The 19,400-nt window shown below is 54.1% G+C and overlaps 9 protein-coding genes across 9 annotated transcripts; 4 read left to right on the forward strand and 5 right to left on the reverse strand.

Annotated features, from left to right (window-relative positions):
- Positions 1-66: 66 nt before the first annotated feature.
- J4E79_010073 (uncharacterized protein) lies at positions 67-598 on the reverse strand (the record flags this gene model as incomplete). The annotated part of the gene is made up of 3 exons (XM_049358913.1): positions 67-117; positions 167-477; positions 526-598. The coding sequence occupies 3 exons, from the start codon at positions 596-598 to the stop codon at positions 67-69; spliced, it is 435 nt and encodes a 144-aa protein (XP_049206646.1).
- A 344-nt stretch (positions 599-942) lies between these two features.
- Positions 943-2,703, forward strand: J4E79_010074 (uncharacterized protein; the record flags this gene model as incomplete). Its single annotated transcript, XM_049358914.1, has 1 exon — positions 943-2,703. The coding sequence occupies one exon, from the start codon at positions 943-945 to the stop codon at positions 2,701-2,703; it is 1,761 nt and encodes a 586-aa protein (XP_049206647.1).
- Positions 2,704-4,581: 1,878 nt separating this feature from the next.
- Positions 4,582-5,442, reverse strand: J4E79_010075 (uncharacterized protein; the record flags this gene model as incomplete). Its single annotated transcript, XM_049358915.1, has 1 exon — positions 4,582-5,442. One exon carries the CDS (start codon positions 5,440-5,442, stop codon positions 4,582-4,584), a length of 861 nt encoding a protein of 286 aa, XP_049206648.1.
- A 757-nt stretch (positions 5,443-6,199) lies between these two features.
- Positions 6,200-7,736, reverse strand: J4E79_010076 (uncharacterized protein; the record flags this gene model as incomplete). The annotated part of the gene is made up of 3 exons (XM_049358916.1): positions 6,200-6,280; positions 6,329-7,366; positions 7,416-7,736. 3 exons carry the CDS (start codon positions 7,734-7,736, stop codon positions 6,200-6,202), a joined length of 1,440 nt encoding a protein of 479 aa, XP_049206649.1.
- Positions 7,737-8,324: 588 nt separating this feature from the next.
- J4E79_010077 (uncharacterized protein) lies at positions 8,325-8,813 on the forward strand (the record flags this gene model as incomplete). The annotated part of the gene is made up of 1 exon (XM_049358917.1): positions 8,325-8,813. One exon carries the CDS (start codon positions 8,325-8,327, stop codon positions 8,811-8,813), a length of 489 nt encoding a protein of 162 aa, XP_049206650.1.
- A 483-nt stretch (positions 8,814-9,296) lies between these two features.
- J4E79_010078 (uncharacterized protein) lies at positions 9,297-10,331 on the reverse strand (the record flags this gene model as incomplete). Its single annotated transcript, XM_049358918.1, has 3 exons — positions 9,297-9,937; positions 10,001-10,199; positions 10,287-10,331. The coding sequence occupies 3 exons, from the start codon at positions 10,329-10,331 to the stop codon at positions 9,297-9,299; spliced, it is 885 nt and encodes a 294-aa protein (XP_049206651.1).
- Positions 10,332-10,913: 582 nt separating this feature from the next.
- Positions 10,914-12,453, reverse strand: J4E79_010079 (uncharacterized protein; the record flags this gene model as incomplete). Its single annotated transcript, XM_049358919.1, has 5 exons — positions 10,914-11,405; positions 11,454-11,998; positions 12,051-12,072; positions 12,190-12,247; positions 12,404-12,453. The coding sequence occupies 5 exons, from the start codon at positions 12,451-12,453 to the stop codon at positions 10,914-10,916; spliced, it is 1,167 nt and encodes a 388-aa protein (XP_049206652.1).
- Positions 12,454-12,911: 458 nt separating this feature from the next.
- Positions 12,912-14,428, forward strand: J4E79_010080 (uncharacterized protein; the record flags this gene model as incomplete). The annotated part of the gene is made up of 2 exons (XM_049358920.1): positions 12,912-13,025; positions 13,085-14,428. The coding sequence occupies 2 exons, from the start codon at positions 12,912-12,914 to the stop codon at positions 14,426-14,428; spliced, it is 1,458 nt and encodes a 485-aa protein (XP_049206653.1).
- A 455-nt stretch (positions 14,429-14,883) lies between these two features.
- Positions 14,884-18,247, forward strand: J4E79_010081 (uncharacterized protein; the record flags this gene model as incomplete). The annotated part of the gene is made up of 6 exons (XM_049358921.1): positions 14,884-15,169; positions 15,476-16,116; positions 16,163-16,522; positions 16,570-16,723; positions 16,769-18,117; positions 18,176-18,247. 6 exons carry the CDS (start codon positions 14,884-14,886, stop codon positions 18,245-18,247), a joined length of 2,862 nt encoding a protein of 953 aa, XP_049206654.1.
- Positions 18,248-19,400: the final 1,153 nt, after the last annotated feature.

Below are 19,400 nucleotides of genomic sequence, written 5' to 3' on the forward strand. Positions count from 1 at the left end.
ATCTTCGCTTCGTGTCCATATTGTACATTCAATGCATTTTCAAACGATTTCTAGTCTTGCAACTCGCTAGTTCCCTTGACCAGCCACTGGTATATAGCTTCGACGTTCCCGTGCACGCTGTTTCCAGTCAGTCCCGATCAAGTCGGCCTCGCTCATCTACACGTACCTCTCTCCATCCCTCAACATAGGGCCGCAATGCCGCCCACCCCAAGAGCCCCACCGTCGCTCCAATGAAGACAAACACAACTGCCTGGTCTTTGGCAGAATCTCTCTGGAAGCATGTTGTAAGCACGTTCTCCTCTTTCTCTCCTGCGCAGACGCCATAACCTAGGCAGAATTGGCGGGTGCAATCGTTACATGTCTTCTTGGAGGCGCGGGGTTTCAATTCGAGGGCGGCGGGCTTCTTCGTGCTGGGCGCGTCGAGGGCTATGATGGTACTGTTGCCTTTGCAGGTGCATTTGCAGAATGACGTACGCGCTATGAGATGTTAACAAGTGCCTGGGTACGAAGAAAAGGGTGACGTACAGGCTGCAAGGGACAGGGAGAGGGAGGATAGAAAGGTCAGGAGAAGGAAGAGGAGGTATGGCGGTTTCCGCATCGTGGTGGCGACAAGGATAGATATTGTGTTGAGTCTGTACAAGCGAAGGACCAATTGCAGTGCCAACAAGATGTCAATCTGATGTGGTTCTAGACGTCTATCGCGCGATGAACATGATAATGGGCAGAGTGGAGCTCCAAACCTCCGCCCGCATGCACGCTAAGACCAGACAGCTGGGTCCCTTGTCGCGCTAAGCATTTTCCTTTCCCCTCCGGCCCCGACACCTCTACACGACGCTTACAGGCGTCGCTCAAGTTCGTAGCCCGTATTATTTGCTCTAGACGCCCTGGAGTCTTTGCGCACAGTCATCTCCACCTGTCGCACGCGCGCGAACCTGCGACCCAATGCCAGCAGCACAAGCGCCTAACCCTTCCGAAGCGCAACCCGAAAGCAAGGTCGTCCGCCTGCACATTACGCCTTTCCGCCCCGACCTGCTCAAGGTCTACGTCGCGCCGTCTGTCCTCCCCTCTGCGCAGAATATCTCGTACCATACCGTCGCGACCTTCCCCGAGAAAGGTTTCGGCTACGTAGAGCTACCCGAACCCGAAGCTCAAAAGATCAAGAAGAAGCTCAACGGCACAATCCTGAGAGGCGCAAAAGTGCGGATAGAGATGGCGAAACCTGAGAAGCGCAAAGCTCTGGCAGAGGCTGACGCGGCGAAGGAGGTGGCGGATACCGAACGCCCCTCGAAGCGCGCGAAGAAGGAGAAAAAAGAAAAGAAGGAGAAGAAAGAGAAGAAGAAGAGGGAGCAGGGCGTGCTGGAAGGTGTAGAGCTGCCAGACGACAGGAAAGTCAAGCGCGGTTGGACTGAGCCGTCGAAGAAGGACAGGAAGGACAAGAAGGATAAGAAAGACAAAAAGGACAAGCGTGACAAGGACGAGAAGAAGGAGCGGAAACCTTCCAAGTACACCAAGGATGCTGAGCTGCTCTTCAAGGCGAAGCTGACACCCGTGGCTGCGACCGAAGTTGCGCACAAGGACGAGAAGAAGGTGAAGAAGGAGAAAAAGGAAAAGAACAAGTCGAAGATAAATGAAGTGGTGGTTCACGAGTTCGAGAAGAACATCAAGACTCCCAGCTTCCTGAAGCAGCCACAGGTCGCCCTGTCAACGAAGCCTGCAGTCGACTACGTCAATGGTCAGGGCTGGGTTGACGAGGACGGTGTCGTTGTTGAGCCTGAGACTGGCAAGGCCAAGGCTAGGCGAGCTCTGGAGCTGGTAGACGCACCCTCGGAGGCTCAGAGGGCTTGGATTGATGGAACAGGCAAATCGTCCACGCCTGCGACTACGAAGGATAAGAAGAAGAAGAAAGCTACTCCTCCGCCATCTGAATCTGAGTCCGAGGATGACGATTCATCAGTAGTTTCGTCTTCTTCTGAAGATGAGGACTCTTCTGCCTCCGAGTCAGAGTCAGAATCAGAATCAGAATCAGAAGTCGAATCATCTGCATCTTCTCCCGCTCGACCTGTCGAAAGCAGGAAAACGCCTGAAGTCCAGCCAACTACCTCCTCAGAGAAAGAGGTCCACCCCCTCGAAGCGCTGTTCAAACGCGCAAAGCCCGCAGATGGCGCAACCTCAACTCCCACCAAGAAGCTCACTCCAATCGACACCTCCTTCAGCTTCTTCGACAACAACGAAGACACAATGGAAGTCGACGGCGAGCGCGGCCAGCCCATCGACGAGGCCCCCACTACCCCCTTCACTCAACGAGACATTGAATGGCGCGGCCTCCGTAGTGCAGCACCAACCCCCGACACCGCCGGCCTCGGCCGCCGCTTCTCCTTCGACTGGCGCAAGAATAGCCAAGAAGCCGACGACGACGAGGACATGGGCGACGTTGACTCCCTCGCCGAGCAACGCCTATCTCAGAATACGCGCGCAAATGCCAAAGCCAAGCTAGCTGAGGTCGCGGAAGAAGATGAAGAAGAAGAGGAAGAGAACGCAGCGGCCGCTGGTGGTAAAGAAGAGAAGCCAGAGAGCGAGTTTAAAAAGTGGTTCTGGGAAAACCGGGGTGATTTGAATCGCGCGTGGAAGAAGAGGAGACGGGATGCGTTGAAGGCGAAGCGGCATAGTGAGAATAGGAAGATGACTGGTAGTAGGAGGGTTTGAGGAGAGGTTTAGGGGATTGTGATGGCATTGTTACTACGTTTGCGCGCTTCAAGATGTTCATGAATTGGGGTAGCTAAGAATTGGAAAGACAGGAAGGGAAGTTATCCTTTCCATTCGTAAAACCGAGACATGAAAATGTCTTCCAATCAAGACCTCCACGTTATCGTACAGCCATCCCCCTCAAAGATCCAGTTTCAGTGTGCACGCCTCAAACCAGAACGCCTACCTCACATCTCTCCGTATAGCTAAACATCAACCCCCTTAAACATAACACACCTCCCGCCCTCCCTCTCCCCACCCACCCAACTACTCTTCCTCCCCTCCCCACCACACGCCTCCTCCGCCCTCGTCAGCAACGTCCCCTCTCCGACCACATCCCTCGCCTCAGACTCATGCCCTTGGCTGGATGTCGTGGACGAGTCACTCGGTATGCTGCAGAAGGGGGCGCCTATCATGCCTTTCTCCGTTGCGGTGATGATGTCGGTGGGAATATGTGGGAGGGGTGGCCGCTGTGGTGCGGAGGATATGGTAGAGGGGTTGGAGGATGGAGGTGGGGGAGGGGAGGCGGATGCACGATGTTGAGGGTGTGTTGAGAGATTATGTGCCGTTGTTTCTACTGGTTTCGATGGGAAAGCTAAGTTTCTTGTTAGCATGTAGATACTTCATTCTCCAAGTCTAGACATTACATCGGCCGGGATATGTTATCCATATACATACCATCGCTTCCGGCATCAACGTGTTGGCTACTCCTCCTTCTCTTCTTCTCCCCAAACACACTCAATCGATCGCGTAGATTGAATAGCCAATTCATGTTGTACGACGGCTCGGAAAGTAGGTGTTCTGTTCCTGATTTCTTAACAAACATTCTTCAGATCTCGAGTATAAAGTCGTAAAGCACAGCGATATGATATGATGTGATGTGATGTGAGCAAAAGACATTAACAGTACGTACCGTTTGTTGTAATATAGGTATGTATAACCTTCCGCGCAGAATTATCTCCAAACTCAATAAATCAACCACGAAACAGAACGAAAGTTGATGGATGCTCCACACTCACAGTATATATCCCGACCCCGAAATACCCCGACCGATGCAGTCCCGCCCCCATTAAAGGTTGAAAGCTGTTCTGTTCCACCTTCAAACAAGATATGACGTACATACGGCACGGCGGGGCGTTAACTTGCTCTTGCTTGCTTGCTTTGCTTATCTGCTTACGCTTTCACGCCCCCATGCCCTCGCCCGTGCCGTGGCGCCTCGTCCCTTCCACCACATCACGTCACGACACAACACTTCAAAAACGAGGCATTAAACACACCCAACCTCTCGCAAAATCACGCCACAAATGTGTCCTACACTTACGTACATCACGACTCCCCCTCTTCACATGCACACATCCCGCGTCGCTGATCTGCAGTCAGAAGGGGACAACGAGATCGACGCTGGGATGCTGTTCCGTTAGGTGCATATCGTGAGGATCAGCGGCGTTAGTTGTCTAGCCCTGGATGGATCTACGGATATCCCGTCATGCCGTGTTGGGCGGGAAAGAAGCAAAGCTTGTGATAAGGATGGTAATGGGCGGAGTAAAGGAGATTCGGGGTTGTTATCTTTGCGATCGCATCGGAAGTAGACTTTGATTTGGTTTGATTGATTGACTGATCGATGAGAATGGTTGAATTAGAATAAAATGTCCGCCCGTATGGATGCCGAATGGCATAGCATGCCTGATCGCTCAAACTCCATGTCGACAAGTAAAGATATAGCGGAAACAACCCTGTTCCATTCCGTCGCACATGCAACGTGAGCCTGGCCTGCGCTATTAACAATCCTTCTCACTGATACCCTACGAACACATCTCCTTCACCCTATTTACAGCTTTATTAGGGGACCCCTGCTGTCTCATTAGCAGCTGCTTGCACAGTATCAGAAGCATTGCCAACCCCGCTGCTCTGCGACTGCGGTGCACCCCTCCGACCCCTCTGACCGTCAGCGGCGTCATTGCCGCCTCTGATCATGCGCTCGAGATCACGAATGCGCTGTTTCAAGGCCTCGTTTTCCTTTTTGACCTCCTCCAGCTCCGCCTTGTGTTGTGCCACCTCTTCGTAGCGTGGGGTGCTGACGACGCTCGAGCTGCGGTGGTCGCGCTGGGCAGCATCGCCCGTCGCAGGCTGGGAGGAGATGGAGTAACGGTGGGGAACGTGGCCTGGCGGTAGGCCGCTGCGGGAGACGCTCGAGGAGCTGCGGTGGCGGCGCGAGGATGTGGGATGCATAGGTCCGGTGTGAGCTTCAGCGTGTGCGACGGAGGAGTCGGCGGCGCTGGACATGGACGTGTTGGAGGCTACAGACGCAGAGTGTGCGCGCAAAGCCGAGAGTTCTCGCGTCAAACGGTTGACGACGGCTTCCTGCTCCTTCTCGAGCTCAAGGTGCAGTTCTGCTTGTGTCATGGGGCGTGGGTGTCTCATGGGAACGCCTGCTGAGTCGACGCTCGCCTGGACGTAGCCGCTCGCGCTGGGGCTGAGAGGCGGAAAGCCATGTACATGATGTGATGCTGACTGGGGCGGTGGTAGGGTGCCGCCAGGCGATGCGAGAGGCAGCGGCGGGGGGCCCATCTGCGATGCTCGCCTAGAGCCCGGTGTAGATGCTTGACGTGACGATGTCTGACGTGACAAGGAGCCTGAAGCTGGCTGCGTGCTCGAAGTGTTGCCTGTGTTGGTTGGCACCTTGTTCAGATCCGGGGCCATCGTGCTTGTCTGGGTGCGAGTCGCGCTGGGTGTGGTGGACGTGGAGGCGTTGATGACCCGTAGGAGACGCGCTGTCTTGCAATGTTTATCGAAGAAGCAGCTGGTGGCTAATTGTGGAGGCGAGACTGATCTCAATTACTGGGCGTTGTTGTGGTGGTTCCGAGTACGGTGGATGGGAGGAAAGTGCATCTGCGGAGCGCACGAGCGACCGAGAGGGGCAGGGACATTCACTCCATCGCCATGATCATCCGGACGTGCTTGCTCCGAACGATGCGCTTTAACCGGAATTGCTTGTCAATGATCGTTTGGATGGTGTTGGTCGGACAGAAGCGAAGATTACGGCAGAGCAGCCATGTCCACTCAATGCGCTAGCATCTACCAGTCTGCTACGAAGGCTGAACCCTTGTTTCCCCACATGATGTGACGATGTCAAGCTGAAGTTACAAACATTCACACCACGTCGCGTCCACTTATTGATATGTGTTTGAAGTCTGCAAGTTTGTTTGGTATTCTTCAACTCATTGCTCGTTCGCTCATCCTGTCCATCCTCCGGCCCGCTCGTCGCGCACGGCGGGCGGTGTCCAATCGTGGAAGATCGCGACCTGGACCCTATCTTCGCCTTCCCCATGCCTAAGCGTATCTTTAGATTTTGCAAACACGCTTTTGGATACCCATGAAATCCTTCAACTCCAAGCGCAATGCTCTATTGTGTGGGCCCGAATGTGAATAGTCGCTCTCAGAAAACACCCGTGATCCTCTAGTACGTCCTGGCCAAGTTGCGGAGGTACCAGTCTACGAGCCTCCTGCCGACCTTTGCCTCTGAAACGTGAATGAGGTCCTGGTAATCGTTAGCAGATGTCTCACGTTCCAGATGTGTTGTACTTACACCCTCCATTGCGTAGTCGAGGTCGCTGGCCTGGATGATGTCACCATCCAACAGACCACCCTCGGCCCACCTTATTTGCCTGCTCCTCTGCTTGTTGACGAGCAACCAGCACCTCAGCTTCTCTGGCTCTACCTCCAAGAATCCAGCGAGCTTCTTGAGATCCATGGTTGTGTAGAGCTTGAGGTAGCTCTTGACGGTGGGCGACATCATGTTGTTCTTGACCTCGTCCATGAAGATACGGAGGTGGTGCTCAACAGGGTCAATGTTGACCTCTGGGTTGTCGAAGTCGGGAGGCGTGGGGCTGATGAACTTGGGGCAGGCGGTACGGAAGAGCTCCTCAAAGAGGGGAAGAGACTCGGGGCCGCCGCGCTGCAGCCTGTTGAACTGCTCGCCGTACTTCTCCCTCAGAGCAGTGTGGATGGTGTCGTCGAGCCTGGTGGGCTGGAAGGCTACGCAGATGGCGACAAGTGCGTACATTTGGTCGTTCTTCTTGGTAATCGAGTCGTACTGCGCGTTCTTCTGGAAGTTCTTTGTCCGCGAGACGTAGACGAGGATGTGGCTGAACATGCGGATGGCATCCGAGTATCGTCGCATCATCATGTAGGAGAATCCGACGTAGTAGTATGTGGTGAAGTGGGCGGCCATGACGCGGGCGAACATGGCCTTCTTGTTGAGCTCGATGTCGTCGAGCGTCTTGAGCGCGAGGCTGAAGTCTCCGAGCAGGCAGTGCACGCGGAGCAGACCGATGATGGAGAAGTATCCCAGCATCTTGTATAGCGGCCTGTTGCCGTACTCTCCGGCGTACAGACTCGCGTCCTCGCCCCGCTTCATCGCCGCCAGCTGCTCGCTGATCTGTGACCGCTGGATGAGCGAGTACAGGACGTTGAGGACGCTGTAGCAGCCCCATGTGTTTGGGTTCTCGCGCAGGAGCGCAATCTCCTCCTCGTTCTCGTTCTTCTGGGCGACTCGTTGGCGGTAGCTGCAGAAGCTGTTGAACTGGTAGATGAACTCGTCGATGACATCCCACGCCCAGTAGTACTATGCGCGATTAGCCCTGCTATATTCCCCTTTTTTCCGTATTCCTTACGTTTGGCACTTCCAGGTCAACGGGGCCCTCGGAGTTCAGGATGTAGTGGAAGAGGTTGCAGTAGCTGTCGTAACTCGCAAACTTGGTCTCTAGCGTGGCCTGGAATTCCAGGGGGGTGGCCGCAGCCTGCAGTTGCGCGTGGATGTCCTGGTTGCTGTTCATCGAGGGCATGCGGTCGAGGTCCTCCATGCCGTCGTATTGGACCTGCTCGCGGTAGTCGTTCGCCATGGCCTCCTCCTCGACGTCCGAGTCGTCGTCCGGCGCACGCCTGGCAGCGTCGCCATTCTGGTACTGCGGCGGGACACGCTCGCGCAGACTCATGTTGGGTGTTCGTTCGGGCGACGGCACGGGTGCTTGTACGGGGGGTGAATGTCGTGTCGTGGTGCTGCTCCCCGCTTTGTCACGAAATTTGGCGTTCTGTGCGTTTGCTAGCGGCAGTCTGCTATCGATAGCGCGCCCAAGCAGAGGGCACAGGCAGGCGCGACCGGGATCAGCGCTGTGAGGGGCAGTGCGCAGAGGTCCACTCCACTCAATCCTCACGGCCATCCTGCTGTTTTGACACGTCCTGATTCGACTCACCGGCCATATCCTCAGCGCTGGGTGTCGTGACGGCGTTGAGAAAGTATGGCGAGCCCATGTCGTTTACCGGCGCCGGGTCCGTAGTTTCGCCCTAGAGGGCGAGTAGCTGTGTGCATCAATAACGGAGGCTTTAGGCGCGCCCGGTGCCAGTATGATGTCTTCGCATCGAGTGTGGCTGATAAACTACAAAAGCCTGCCGTTCCTCTGTCCCTAGACCCTCTGGAAGCCACGCCGCTGTCAAAACCCTACTACTGTCTTTACCACCCACGCTACCCTTTTCGTCGCAGTCAAGACCCTTCCTGCCCTCTGACTCGCTTCCCACCCTCCAATATGACGTACACCATCGTCCTCTTCATCACGCGCAACCACGACCTTACCTCGGAAGAGTTCAGAGACCACTATGAGCACACGCACATCCCCCTCGCCCATTCGCTGCTCGCCTCCTGCTGGCCGATCGATTTCAAACGTCGCTATCTCGCGCGGATATCGCGGAAGGGGTTCGGAGGACCGGCAAATCCCGACCGACCGCCGCTGATGCTAAGGGGCGAGATGAACGAGCTGGACTGTGACTGCATTGCAGAAATGACGTTTGACAGCGAAGCCCGCTTCCAAGAATTCTACCGAAGAATCTACGCCCCGGAGAATGCAGCCAAGCTAGCGAGAGACGAGGAAAAGTTTTTGGAAACTGGGAAAACGAGGGTCATTGTCGTTGGCGAGACTTGGAGTACGGACGAACACGGCGTCTCGACGAGAGAAATAGGCTACATCCGCAAAGACGAGAGGTCCGACAGCGAAGCCAGTGGTAGTGGCCAGAGCTGAGATGAGAGACGGATGCCGACATGCGACCCGGAGATACCAGTCGACGCCCAGCATGCGATTGAATCGAGACATCTGCGTTAGGCGCAGGAAGATGGTGCCATGGTGGTGAATCGAGCTTCTGGCCATATTGATCGGCGTTCAATAGTTTGGGAGAGGGGCTGGCGCTGCGCGCTACTAGGCACCCGTTCGCGCTGCGCGTAGGAGTTCACCGGTTGCTTCCGCGAACTTTTGTCAGATACCATGTCTTTGCGAATTTGCGACTTTTGGGCGCATTTGGAGGAGCCCGATGTTGGCCGAGAGTAGATTGAATTGACCAAATGGAATACATTTCGTTTATTGAACTTTACGCCCTCGATCGAAACCCGCAGCAAAGAATGTCCAGATCGAGACTAGTGCTTTCCCGAGTATACATCCTACCTATACCTATCAAACATGATGCTGAAGATAATACAAAGAGATCGTGTTGATGCGCCACATCCTCACTCAAGGCTTCCCCTCTCCCGAATGCCTATAAACATAATGCCAATCTCCCCTCGCAATATCAGCCCTGACCTGATAATTACTCTCCGCATCCTCCAAGACCTGCATATCCAAATCCACAACACACATGCCCTGGCCTGCACCACCCAACTTTCCCAAAGCCCCCACAAAAGGCACAGCAACCTGACTCAACCCCGCATACCCCATCCCCGGCGGACCCCCCGCATTCGCAAAAACAACCGCACACGTATTCTCAAACGCCCGTGCCGTCAGCATACTATCCAGAAACAATGCTTCAGCCGCTGGATTCCTCGCCAGACCCTCCGCATTACAGTCATTCAGCGTCCAGAAAGTGGGTATAATAATAATCTGCGCGCCTTTGGCAATCAACTCGCGGAACGCTTCTGGGAAGGCGAGATCCCAGCATATGAGCAATCCAACTTTTCCGATGGGTGTGTCGAAGACTTCGTGAGGGTCGTGGCGGGAGCCGGTGAGGTGGTTGCGTTCAGGGCCCCAGAGGTTCTTTTTGATGTATTTTCCCACGATGGAACCTGAGGGTGAGATGTAGTAGCATACGTTGAGGAGTTTGTCTTCCGCTGCAGAGTTCTCTTTGTGGGATTCTACGATTGTGCCGGGCACGATGGCTGCAGTGAGGGGGGAGCTTAGTCTTGGGGTTGGGGGATGATGAGGGTTGGAGTGATACTTACAGATGTTACATTCTTTGGCTAGGGAGCAGTATTTCTCTAGGTAGCCGGAGCATTCTTCGATGCACTTCAGGAACTCGGGATCGTTTGGTTTCCAGCTTGTCAAGTGGTATTCGGGTAGGACAGCGAGTTCGGCGCCCTGAGCTGCTGCTGAGCGGATGAATGAAACGGCTTTGTTGAAATTGTGCTCTGGTTGTAGGGGCTAGCTAATGTTAGAAACTGATGCTGATGGTTGTAGATGTGGTCGACCATGATGGGCAATCAAGATGATGTGGGGTAGAGGAGATACCTCTGGGTAGAGTTGGATGACAGCAACTTTGATCGTCGGCGCCATATTGATTCGACGAAGTTTGTTGATATAGATCAACTAATTCAGGACGATATCTGTGGTGAAGTTGTGATCTACGAAGTGAGGCTAATCAAAGGCGTATGACATAGCTGACGCATGCGCGTCGATGCAAGACTAGTGCTCGCTAAAAGCGACAAGCTTTCTGCCAGGGGGTGAGCATGTCTACCATCCCGGCAAAACGCTGATCATGGACGTCTCCTTGGAGCGTGAAGGGATCAACGTGTTGTAAGTAAGATAATCATATTCCAGAGTAGCCGAGGGGTATCTATATAGGAAAAGAAGCATACTCCAACCAACACCTGTCGAGGGCTGCACGACACGACCTTCTTCTTCTCGTAAAAATACCCATGTTGTAATTCTGATCGCCACGACTTCACTCGTGGCTTCCCTCTCTTCGCATGAAGAATGTAGCCGGGTAGGTGAAATTTTCCTTAGCTTGCTTTGAAACGTGCCGCAACGCGAAGAAACTTGACAGAACAGAAAGGCCGGATCAAGTTACTGTAACTCCTCGTCGACCCCAGGGAATGGGTCGAGCTCTGACAGGCGATGAACCTCCATCGGCAATGTTCATGCTACTACACTGTCAGCCCAATGGTAACCATCGACTTGCACACCGTTGGTCCTGTACAACTCCTCTTCAGAATCTGACCCATCGTCGGACCCGGTATCCAGAAGAGCATACTGGTTGACCAAAGGTGCAGGCTTCATAGGCATGCGAGTGACGGGAGTGTGGGCCTTTTTGGGCTGAGGTAGCGGTCCAGCGCATTCATCCGGATAGTACTCGATGCGCATGCCCTTGTATACTGTACGCGACATCATGCAGGTCCTGGCGAACAGAGCGTTGTGGATAGAGTTGGTCGAGATGTACGCATCGCCATTTTTGAAGTAGACGTCTACCACGATGAGGTTGTGGATGTGGTCGAGATGGTCACGGATCTGATCTGTAGTGACCTTGCCTGCAACGCCTCGGACAACAAGGTTTCGCGTAGCGCCGCCAGTGATCTTGTTGGACACGTGCGGTGGTACGTGGAATTGTCGGTCGCTCCAACGGAATTCAAGCTAGCATGGTCAGCTTCTTTCATGCCTTGGGGTAGGTGCGTATCTCACCCTCTTCATGTGTAAATATATGTCGTTACGCTTAGCATAAGCAAGAAAGTCGGCAGCTCCTTCGATGAAAGATACCGTTGCAGATCTGTCGTTGCGGAGGAATATGTCCAGCAGTCTGCCGCCACGGACAATGCTGGCCAGGTCCTTATGTGTGGTACGCTCGGAAAGGTTGGTGATTAGCACAGTGCGCTGATCGTGGAGTGGTATACGCTGGGCTGGTCCGCGGTTCAGATCGTCATATTCGTCGGGTGGACTGTCTGGGTCGCCGGTGAAAGACTCGGATTCCCCATAGCTGACGACTCGATGGAACGATGCTGAAGGTCTAGGGTGGAGTCCATGGCTGGCAGAGGTATAGTCGGACCCTTTTGGGTAACGAGCTGATGCAGGCGCTGCTACAGGAGTAGCCTGCGATCTGGCCTGTGTGTGTTGCGATTCATAATCGTAACTAGACGGTTCTTCGTTCGAAGCCCCATTCTCGCCCTGCAGCAGTGTATCCAAGGTTTCGTTCGTCAGGCCTCCACGGAATAGAGCGCTCTTGAGAAGGTCTAGACACGGTCAGAAACAGATAGTATTGCGCTGGAGCAGGGATGTACGTACGGTACTCTCGCACTGCTTGGGTCTGTGGGCAAATGGATCGTTAGCATTTTTGCACATAAATACAGAAAACAGAGTGAGCTGGAGGGGTGGTGGACAAAGTTTGAAAGTTCGGAGTGATGTTGGGTGCAGTAAAACGTACCATGTGCTCATGTTCTGCCTTGCTGATGGTGACATTGTCAGAGAGATCAGTGCCGTAGCTGACAGGCTGGTTGGAAGTATGCTGTTGATAAGAGTCAGCTCTGCCGGAGTCAGATGCATAGCCACTGCCTGGGGAATACCGACGAATTCAGCCCTAAAACTTTAATCAGCAAACAGGCCGGCGCATAAACCAGGTCATGATAGTGTGCACTCACTTGCGTAGAAGAGCGTCGAAATAGGATTTGCCTATGGTTACGGTGGCCATGGCTTATAGGTGAAGAAGAGCGCGGTGCTCGGGGCCGAAGATGGCTTCGCAACGTGCTTTCGGGGTGTTGATCAGTGAATTGGGCAGGCTATGGTAGTTATCAGTGACGGGCAGCAGGTCCAAGCTCGCCCTAGCGCTCCACAACTCCACAGGGCTGGGAAGGCGCCATGGAAGGCCTTCCGCGACGCGACCCCGGATTGCTTATGCAGCCCTGTGCATCTATGTATACAGCATTATCAACGTCTATGTTTCTTTTTCTGCGCCGTTTGCACAACCCCCTGATGGTGTGACGAAAATACGTCGACCAACCTTCCACGTTGCAAACAAGCGCTGTGCGACACCCATCGGTTGCGTGCGACATGGTGATAGGCACGAATGGGCGCGGCGTAGCGGCATTGATCCCCCGCTAGCGTCCATGGCGTATCAAATTTCTGGACAGGCGCGCCTCTCCGCCGCTCATGGAACCGAACACGCCTCAACACCAGCTGGCCAAGCAGATCGCTGCCGGCAATAGCAGCCCGGGTCTCAGCTCGCCCTGGTCGCAAATCACCGACAATCCCTTCTTCACCGCCGTATGATTCACCCCGGGGCCACTGCGTGCTTGCTGGACGTGTGCTCACTGATGCCATAGGGCTTCGGTCTCGCAGCGCTTGGGGTTGCGGCGCGGACGGGCCAGAAGGGACTCCAACACGGCGCCGCGTTTGTGCGCCGCCGCATGCTCGTCGATCTCGAAATAACTCGCCATGACGACGCCTATCCCTGGATCCTCCAATGGATGACCAACTACCACCGCGCACAGCAAGCCGGCACCAGGCCACTCGTGCGCAACGGCGTCCTCTCCAAGGTCCTCAATCGCATCGACCCGCGCATGCACCACCTCCAGGTGCAGACGTACACGCCGCAAGATGGGCCCTCGCACGCCGCCCACTTCTCCTTCGTACCGGGGCCGGGCAAGCACTTCTTGCGCTACAAGAATGCTTTCATCCTCGTCGATAGGCAGCGAGAGCGCAACAGCCTAAACGTCAAGGATGGCGTACCCTTCGAGACGATCAACCTCACGACCCTCTACTCGCACCGCGACGTCTTCGAAGACATCTTCGCCGAGGCGCACCAGATATACCAGCAGTCGCAGGAGGGCAAGACTGTCATATACAACTCCATGGGCACCATGTGGCAGCCCTTTGGCGACGCAAAGCGGAAGCGGCCCCTCGATTCGGTGGTCCTTGAGCGCGGCGTCAAGGAGCGCATTGTAGAGGATATGGAGGCTTTCATCGCATCACGCAAGTGGTACCTAGACCGCGGCATACCATATAGGCGTGGCTACTTGTTGTATGGGCCGCCGGGCACAGGAAAGAGCTCCTTCATCCAGGCTGTTGCAGGGCATCTCGACTTCAATATTGCCATTTTGAATGTCAGCGAGCGTGGTCTCACAGACGATAGGTTGAACCATCTGCTGACCAAAGTCCCGCGACGGACTGTAGTGCTGCTGGAAGATGTTGACGTCGCATTCATGAACCGTAAGACGCCTGGTGCAGACGGATTTGCTAGCGCCTCGGTCACCTTCTCCGGGCTGCTCAACGCTCTCGACGGTGTTGCCAGTGCTGAGGAGCGGATCATCTTCCTGACTACAAACCACGTCGAAAGACTAGACGAAGCGCTCATCCGACCTGGGCGCGTGGACATGACGGTAAGACTCGGTGAAGCAACAGAGTTCCAAATCGAGCAGCTTTGGGACCGATTCTATGCAGAGTTCGATGCAGGCGGGCAAGCGAAGCAGAGATTTATGGCTAAGGTGAGGGAGTTGGGCCTCATCGACTCGGTGAGTACTGCAGCGCTACAGGGGTTGTTCCTCTACAACAAGGACGACACCGAGGGCGCTATTGCGATGGTTGAGGGCCTCACCGCTGGTCGTAAAGCCGAAAACCACGTGGGGATACCCGGTCACGTTGACGTGAACGAGGTGACGTCACGTTGAGCGTTGGGAATCCGTAGAAATATGTAAAACTCCGAATGCAAACGCTGCGGCTCTGTTCGCTCGGACGTGCAGATGTCAATCAGTCTTGGTCTGTAAGGGTGCCGGGATTTTGAAGCATGCAGGCGTGTGATGGTATGCAGGCGGCTCGCGCGCGCGGGAGCGTGCGAGGCTTTTTTCCTGGGAACTCCACATCGTCGCCCGGATCTAACCGCTTACCGTGAAGACACTGCACTCGCCATTGGATGACTCAAGCAGTATTCCATCATTGACCTAATTCTGGACCGCTTCCCGCGCTTCCATCTAATCAGATCATCGAAAAGCGTGAGGCCCAACACATGGCTGCCGGTGGTTTTATCTGATCATCTGATTCCGACGTCGCGCGAGGCCGCTTTGGCGCGACAAACGGAGCACTTGTACACGCGCCCCTGGCCACACCCGGGCACCCACCCATACATATGGCTAACGAGGACGGGTGCGGGTCATCTTCGTCGCTTGCTCTCTCGCCTGCCCATCCTTCTGGAAACACGCGACACGACCGTCCTCCCGTCTCGCCAGGCAGCTACGAGTTGCAGCCTCTGCCTGACAAAGCAAAGAAAGCAAGGAACATAGCCACGTCCGAAACCCCTTCTGATGACGATCTTGATTCGCCCGCTGGTCGCCCCGAGACTCCTACACGATCCGTCAAGACAGCAATGTCAAGAGTACCTCTCTTGGTGAGATCGAGCCCGGCGCAGGGAACAGGTACGCAAACTATTCTTCCTTGTAAAGCGCCATGGTCGTCAGTCGCCCCTCGGCCTTGGACGGGTGCACAGGAGCAACGATGCACACGGCGCACAGAACCTCATTCGCTACACGTGCTGACCCCAACCTCAGGTTCATATGGCGGCCTACCTATTCTTTCCTCCAGTCCAGAGGAGTCTGATGAAAATAACGTGATTAAAAACTCAAGAAAGAAAAAAGGAAAGAGCAGACTTTCGCATAGTGAACCCTCACTACTTTCGGATCACCACCAAAATGATTCGACACGGAGTGAGCCAATCCTTCCAGGCGCTACCAAGTCACGACGCAGGACGGGTGACGCCAGTCGTAGCAGCACGACGCTCGGTGTAGCCTCTAGTGGCCAGGACTTTGAAGCTAGGTTCAACGCAAGCGGTCTTGATCCTTCTACCGCTGGCGCGCCACTGTTTGACAACTCAACCTCATCGAGCAGTACGCTAGACGATAATGAATCCTCCGAGGACGACGATTTACACGATATGAAGGGTAGCCCGTCCGATAATTCGCCCTACGCTCAAGTGAGGGCATCCGTCGCTGCTACCGACGACCTCTCCCTATCCATTGATACCCCGCGCATGTGGTTCCTATCGATTCTGTTTTCCATTGCCGGTTCTTCAACCAACTTGTTCTTTTCCCTACGATACCCTAGCGTCAGCCTTACTCCTATTATTGCACTACTACTCGTCCACCCCCTCGGTCTACTCTGGGACCAACTCTTCAAACGACACGACGATCCTGAAGAAACCTTTGTCGATGGTTGCTCTCAAACAACATCGCATCCTCCACAGGCAAAAGCCACTTGGAAACGCCGGTTACGGCTCTGGCTAGGCCAAGGCCGTTGGAATGAGAAGGAACACTGTTGCGTATATGTCAGCAGTAATGTATCCTTCGGCTTTGCCTTCGCGACAGATGTAAGTATCATCTATGCAGCCAAGTATGCTATGCTGACAATTCAAGGTCATCGTTGAGCAAGTAAAGTTCTACAAGCAAGACCTTGGCATCATGTACCAAGTATTGCTTATCCTCTCCACACAAATACTTGGCTACTCCCTTGCCGGTATCACCAGACGTTACCTGGTCCGTCCCAGCGGCATGATCTGGCCGAGCACACTGGTATCAACCGCCATGTTCACCGCGTTACATAAAGATGAGAACAAGCCTGCCGATGGCTGGACCATCGCTCCACGCAAGTTCTTCTCGCGCATATTCATGGGATCCGTTGCATTCTACTTCCTACCCGGTCTTCTATTCCCAGCATTGAGTTATTTCAATGTCATCACTTGGTTCGCGCCAAAGAGCGTTGTTGTTGCCAACCTGGTACGTTTTGTTGCCTGTCTGAGTAGACAGTGTGTTAACCTGAGCAGTTCGGAATCTCATCTGGTCTTGGATTATTCCCAGTGACTTTCGACTGGGCGCAAATCGCATACATCGGCTCCCCGTTGATTACACCATTCTGGGCTGCTATGAACATTCTTGGAGGCCTTGTAGGCGTGATGTGGATTGCAGCACCAATCATGTGTAAGTAGTTCAGGAGGTTTGGCTACTTGTGCTGACAGCTTGTAGACTACAAGAACGTCCTCTACTCTTCCTACATGCCCATCCTTTCATCCGCCGTATGGGATAATCGCGGCAAGCCGTACGACGTCAGCAAGATCTTGACCGAAAACTTCCTCTTCGACGAAGAAGCGTACAAGCAATACAGCCGCGTCTACCTCCCGATTACTTACGTATTGAGCTACGCCTTGCAGTTCGCTGGTCTTACAGCTCTGCTTTCGCACACTGGCCTTTGGTACGGAAAGGATATCTGGAGGCAATGGCGTCGCTCTTGGGCCGAGATCCGAAAAGAATCAGCAGCTGACTACCAGCCACTTGTGAATGGCACCGACAACAACAGCCACCCCTCCTCACCTGCAATGTTGCGACACAGGCCCAGCACGACTTCAGACCCAGACGTGGAAGACCTGCTATCTGCGGAAGATGTGCACAATCGACTCATGCGCAAATACGAAGATGTGCCGATAACCTGGTACCTCTTGACTGGCATCAGCATGGCTGCTGTCGGCATGTTCGTCGTCGAGTACTATCCTGTCCACCTACCCTGGTACGGTCTCTTGCTAGCACTTGGCATCGGTGCCGTTCTCTTCGTCCCTATCGGCATCGTCATGGCCATCACGAACCAACAAAGCAGCATCTATCTCATCTGCCAGCTAATCTGCGGTGTTGTGTTCCCCGGTCGACCCGTCGCAAACATGGTCTTTACGACCTTTGGCTACATCTCAGCGACCCAAGGCCTAAAGTTTGCCTCCGATCTCAAGCTCGGTCACTACATGAAGATCCCACCTAGAATCCTCTTCAAGCTCCAACTCTCCGTCACCATCATCTCCAGCTTAACTCAGATCGGCGTTCTCAATTGGATGCTGAACAACATCCCTGGCATCTGCACACCCTCAGCCATCAACGGCTTCAACTGCCCCATCGCCCGCGTTCACTTCAACGGAAGTATCCTCTGGGGTGTCGTCGGACCAGGGAAGTTCTTCGGTCCCGGCGCACTCTACCAACACTTGATCTGGGCCTTCCCCATCGGCGCCATCGCACCCGTCATACTCTGGTACCTCGCCCGCGGCAGCCGCAAGTCCATCCTCAGTAAAGTCAACCTCGCCGTCGTGTTCGGTAGCTTGAGCTGGATTCCACCGGCCACCGGACTCAACTTCTCCGTTTGGGCGATTGTGTGCTACATCTTCAACTACGAGATTCGCAACCGGAGGAACGCGTGGTGGAAGAAGTACAACATGATGCTTAGCGCGGCCTTGGACTCCGGCCTTGCGTTTGGTGTTGTGGTCATCTTCTTTGGCATTGTGTACCCCGGTTGGATGAGTAACTTCAAGTGGTGGGGTACGGAAGTTTACAAACAGGTAAGTCAGCCACATACAAGCTGTCTTTATCGCATACACGTGCTAACACTATCCAAAGGGCTGTGACTGGCAAGCCTGCCCGTACAAGGAAGTACCCAAAGGCGAAACCTTTGGACCTGGGAGTTGGTGATTCGTTGATTTCACGCATTGAGCTTGCTTACTCGCATTGGCATATGCATTAGACGACCGGCGTTGACGAGTGGAGTTTGGGATAGACATGCTGTTGGATACACCGCGTTGATCGTTTGAGCGGATTGGATACGCTCGCGACTTTGCATGTTATTATTAGGTACTGTTGTTGGATACAATGAATCTCATTGCTATCCTCTCTTGATTTCTAGAAGCTTGTTGACGGCCAGGTTTCGATATGCGTTTCCATATACTCACCCACCTCTAACTTCACCGCTTCCGTCTACCCATCTACGACAAAAAAGAAGGGCAGTAAACCTACAGCACACATGACGCGAACACCCAGCAAAAATTAATTGAGCCCACCGCGACTTGAACGCGGATCTCCCGCAATCTTGGTCAGCTTCTCACGATCTTGGTATGAGATTCTTGGTGGGATTCTTTCTAAGGATCTTTGTAGGACTCCTAGTCAGAATCTTAGTAAGAATCTTGGTCATATCTTGGTGTTCGTCACACTCAAACGATCTTGGTCGGCCGACATATAAGCAGCGGGTATCTTACCATTGGACCATGGGCTCTTGCTGTTTTGATGGAAGAGGGGTGAGTTGGAGGGCTTGAATAGTATGCGGTCATGGGTCTGGTACGTAGAGAAAAGGGATGTTAAAAGATGAATGCTAATTGTGTGCGTAGGCGTTTGGAGCGGTCGATATTCGCTGGGACTAACTCACCCGCCTCTTACTCCACCGCCTCTATCTCTACACTTACCTATCTGGACCACCCAACAACAAAAAGGACACCACCACCCCAACCATATCCTTCAACCTACAGCAAAAAGAAAGAAAAGGAATGAGCCCACCGCGACTTGAACGCGGATCCCCCACAATCTCGGCAAGGCTGTGTGCTATCGGTCATCTTTGGCGGAGGCGGAATTTGGATTCGAAAACTGTCATCGGCTTTCACTTGGCGAAGCTCATAAGATTAGGCTGTGTACTGGGCACACAGCCCGAGGATTTGAAATTCAATTGGCGGAAGCTCAGACGGTCTCTCAGCCTTGTTCGTTCGCACGCTGAGACGATGCGATGGCAGCCCTGCGCGGTTTAAGATGTGGGTGTCTTACCGTTGGACTATGGGCTCTGAGAGTGGATTTGATGGAG

This window comes from Alternaria viburni (genome assembly GCF_023758015.1).
Source record: "Alternaria viburni strain BMP 2772 chromosome Unknown scaffold_28, whole genome shotgun sequence".
NCBI lineage: Eukaryota > Fungi > Ascomycota > Dothideomycetes > Pleosporales > Pleosporaceae > Alternaria > Alternaria viburni.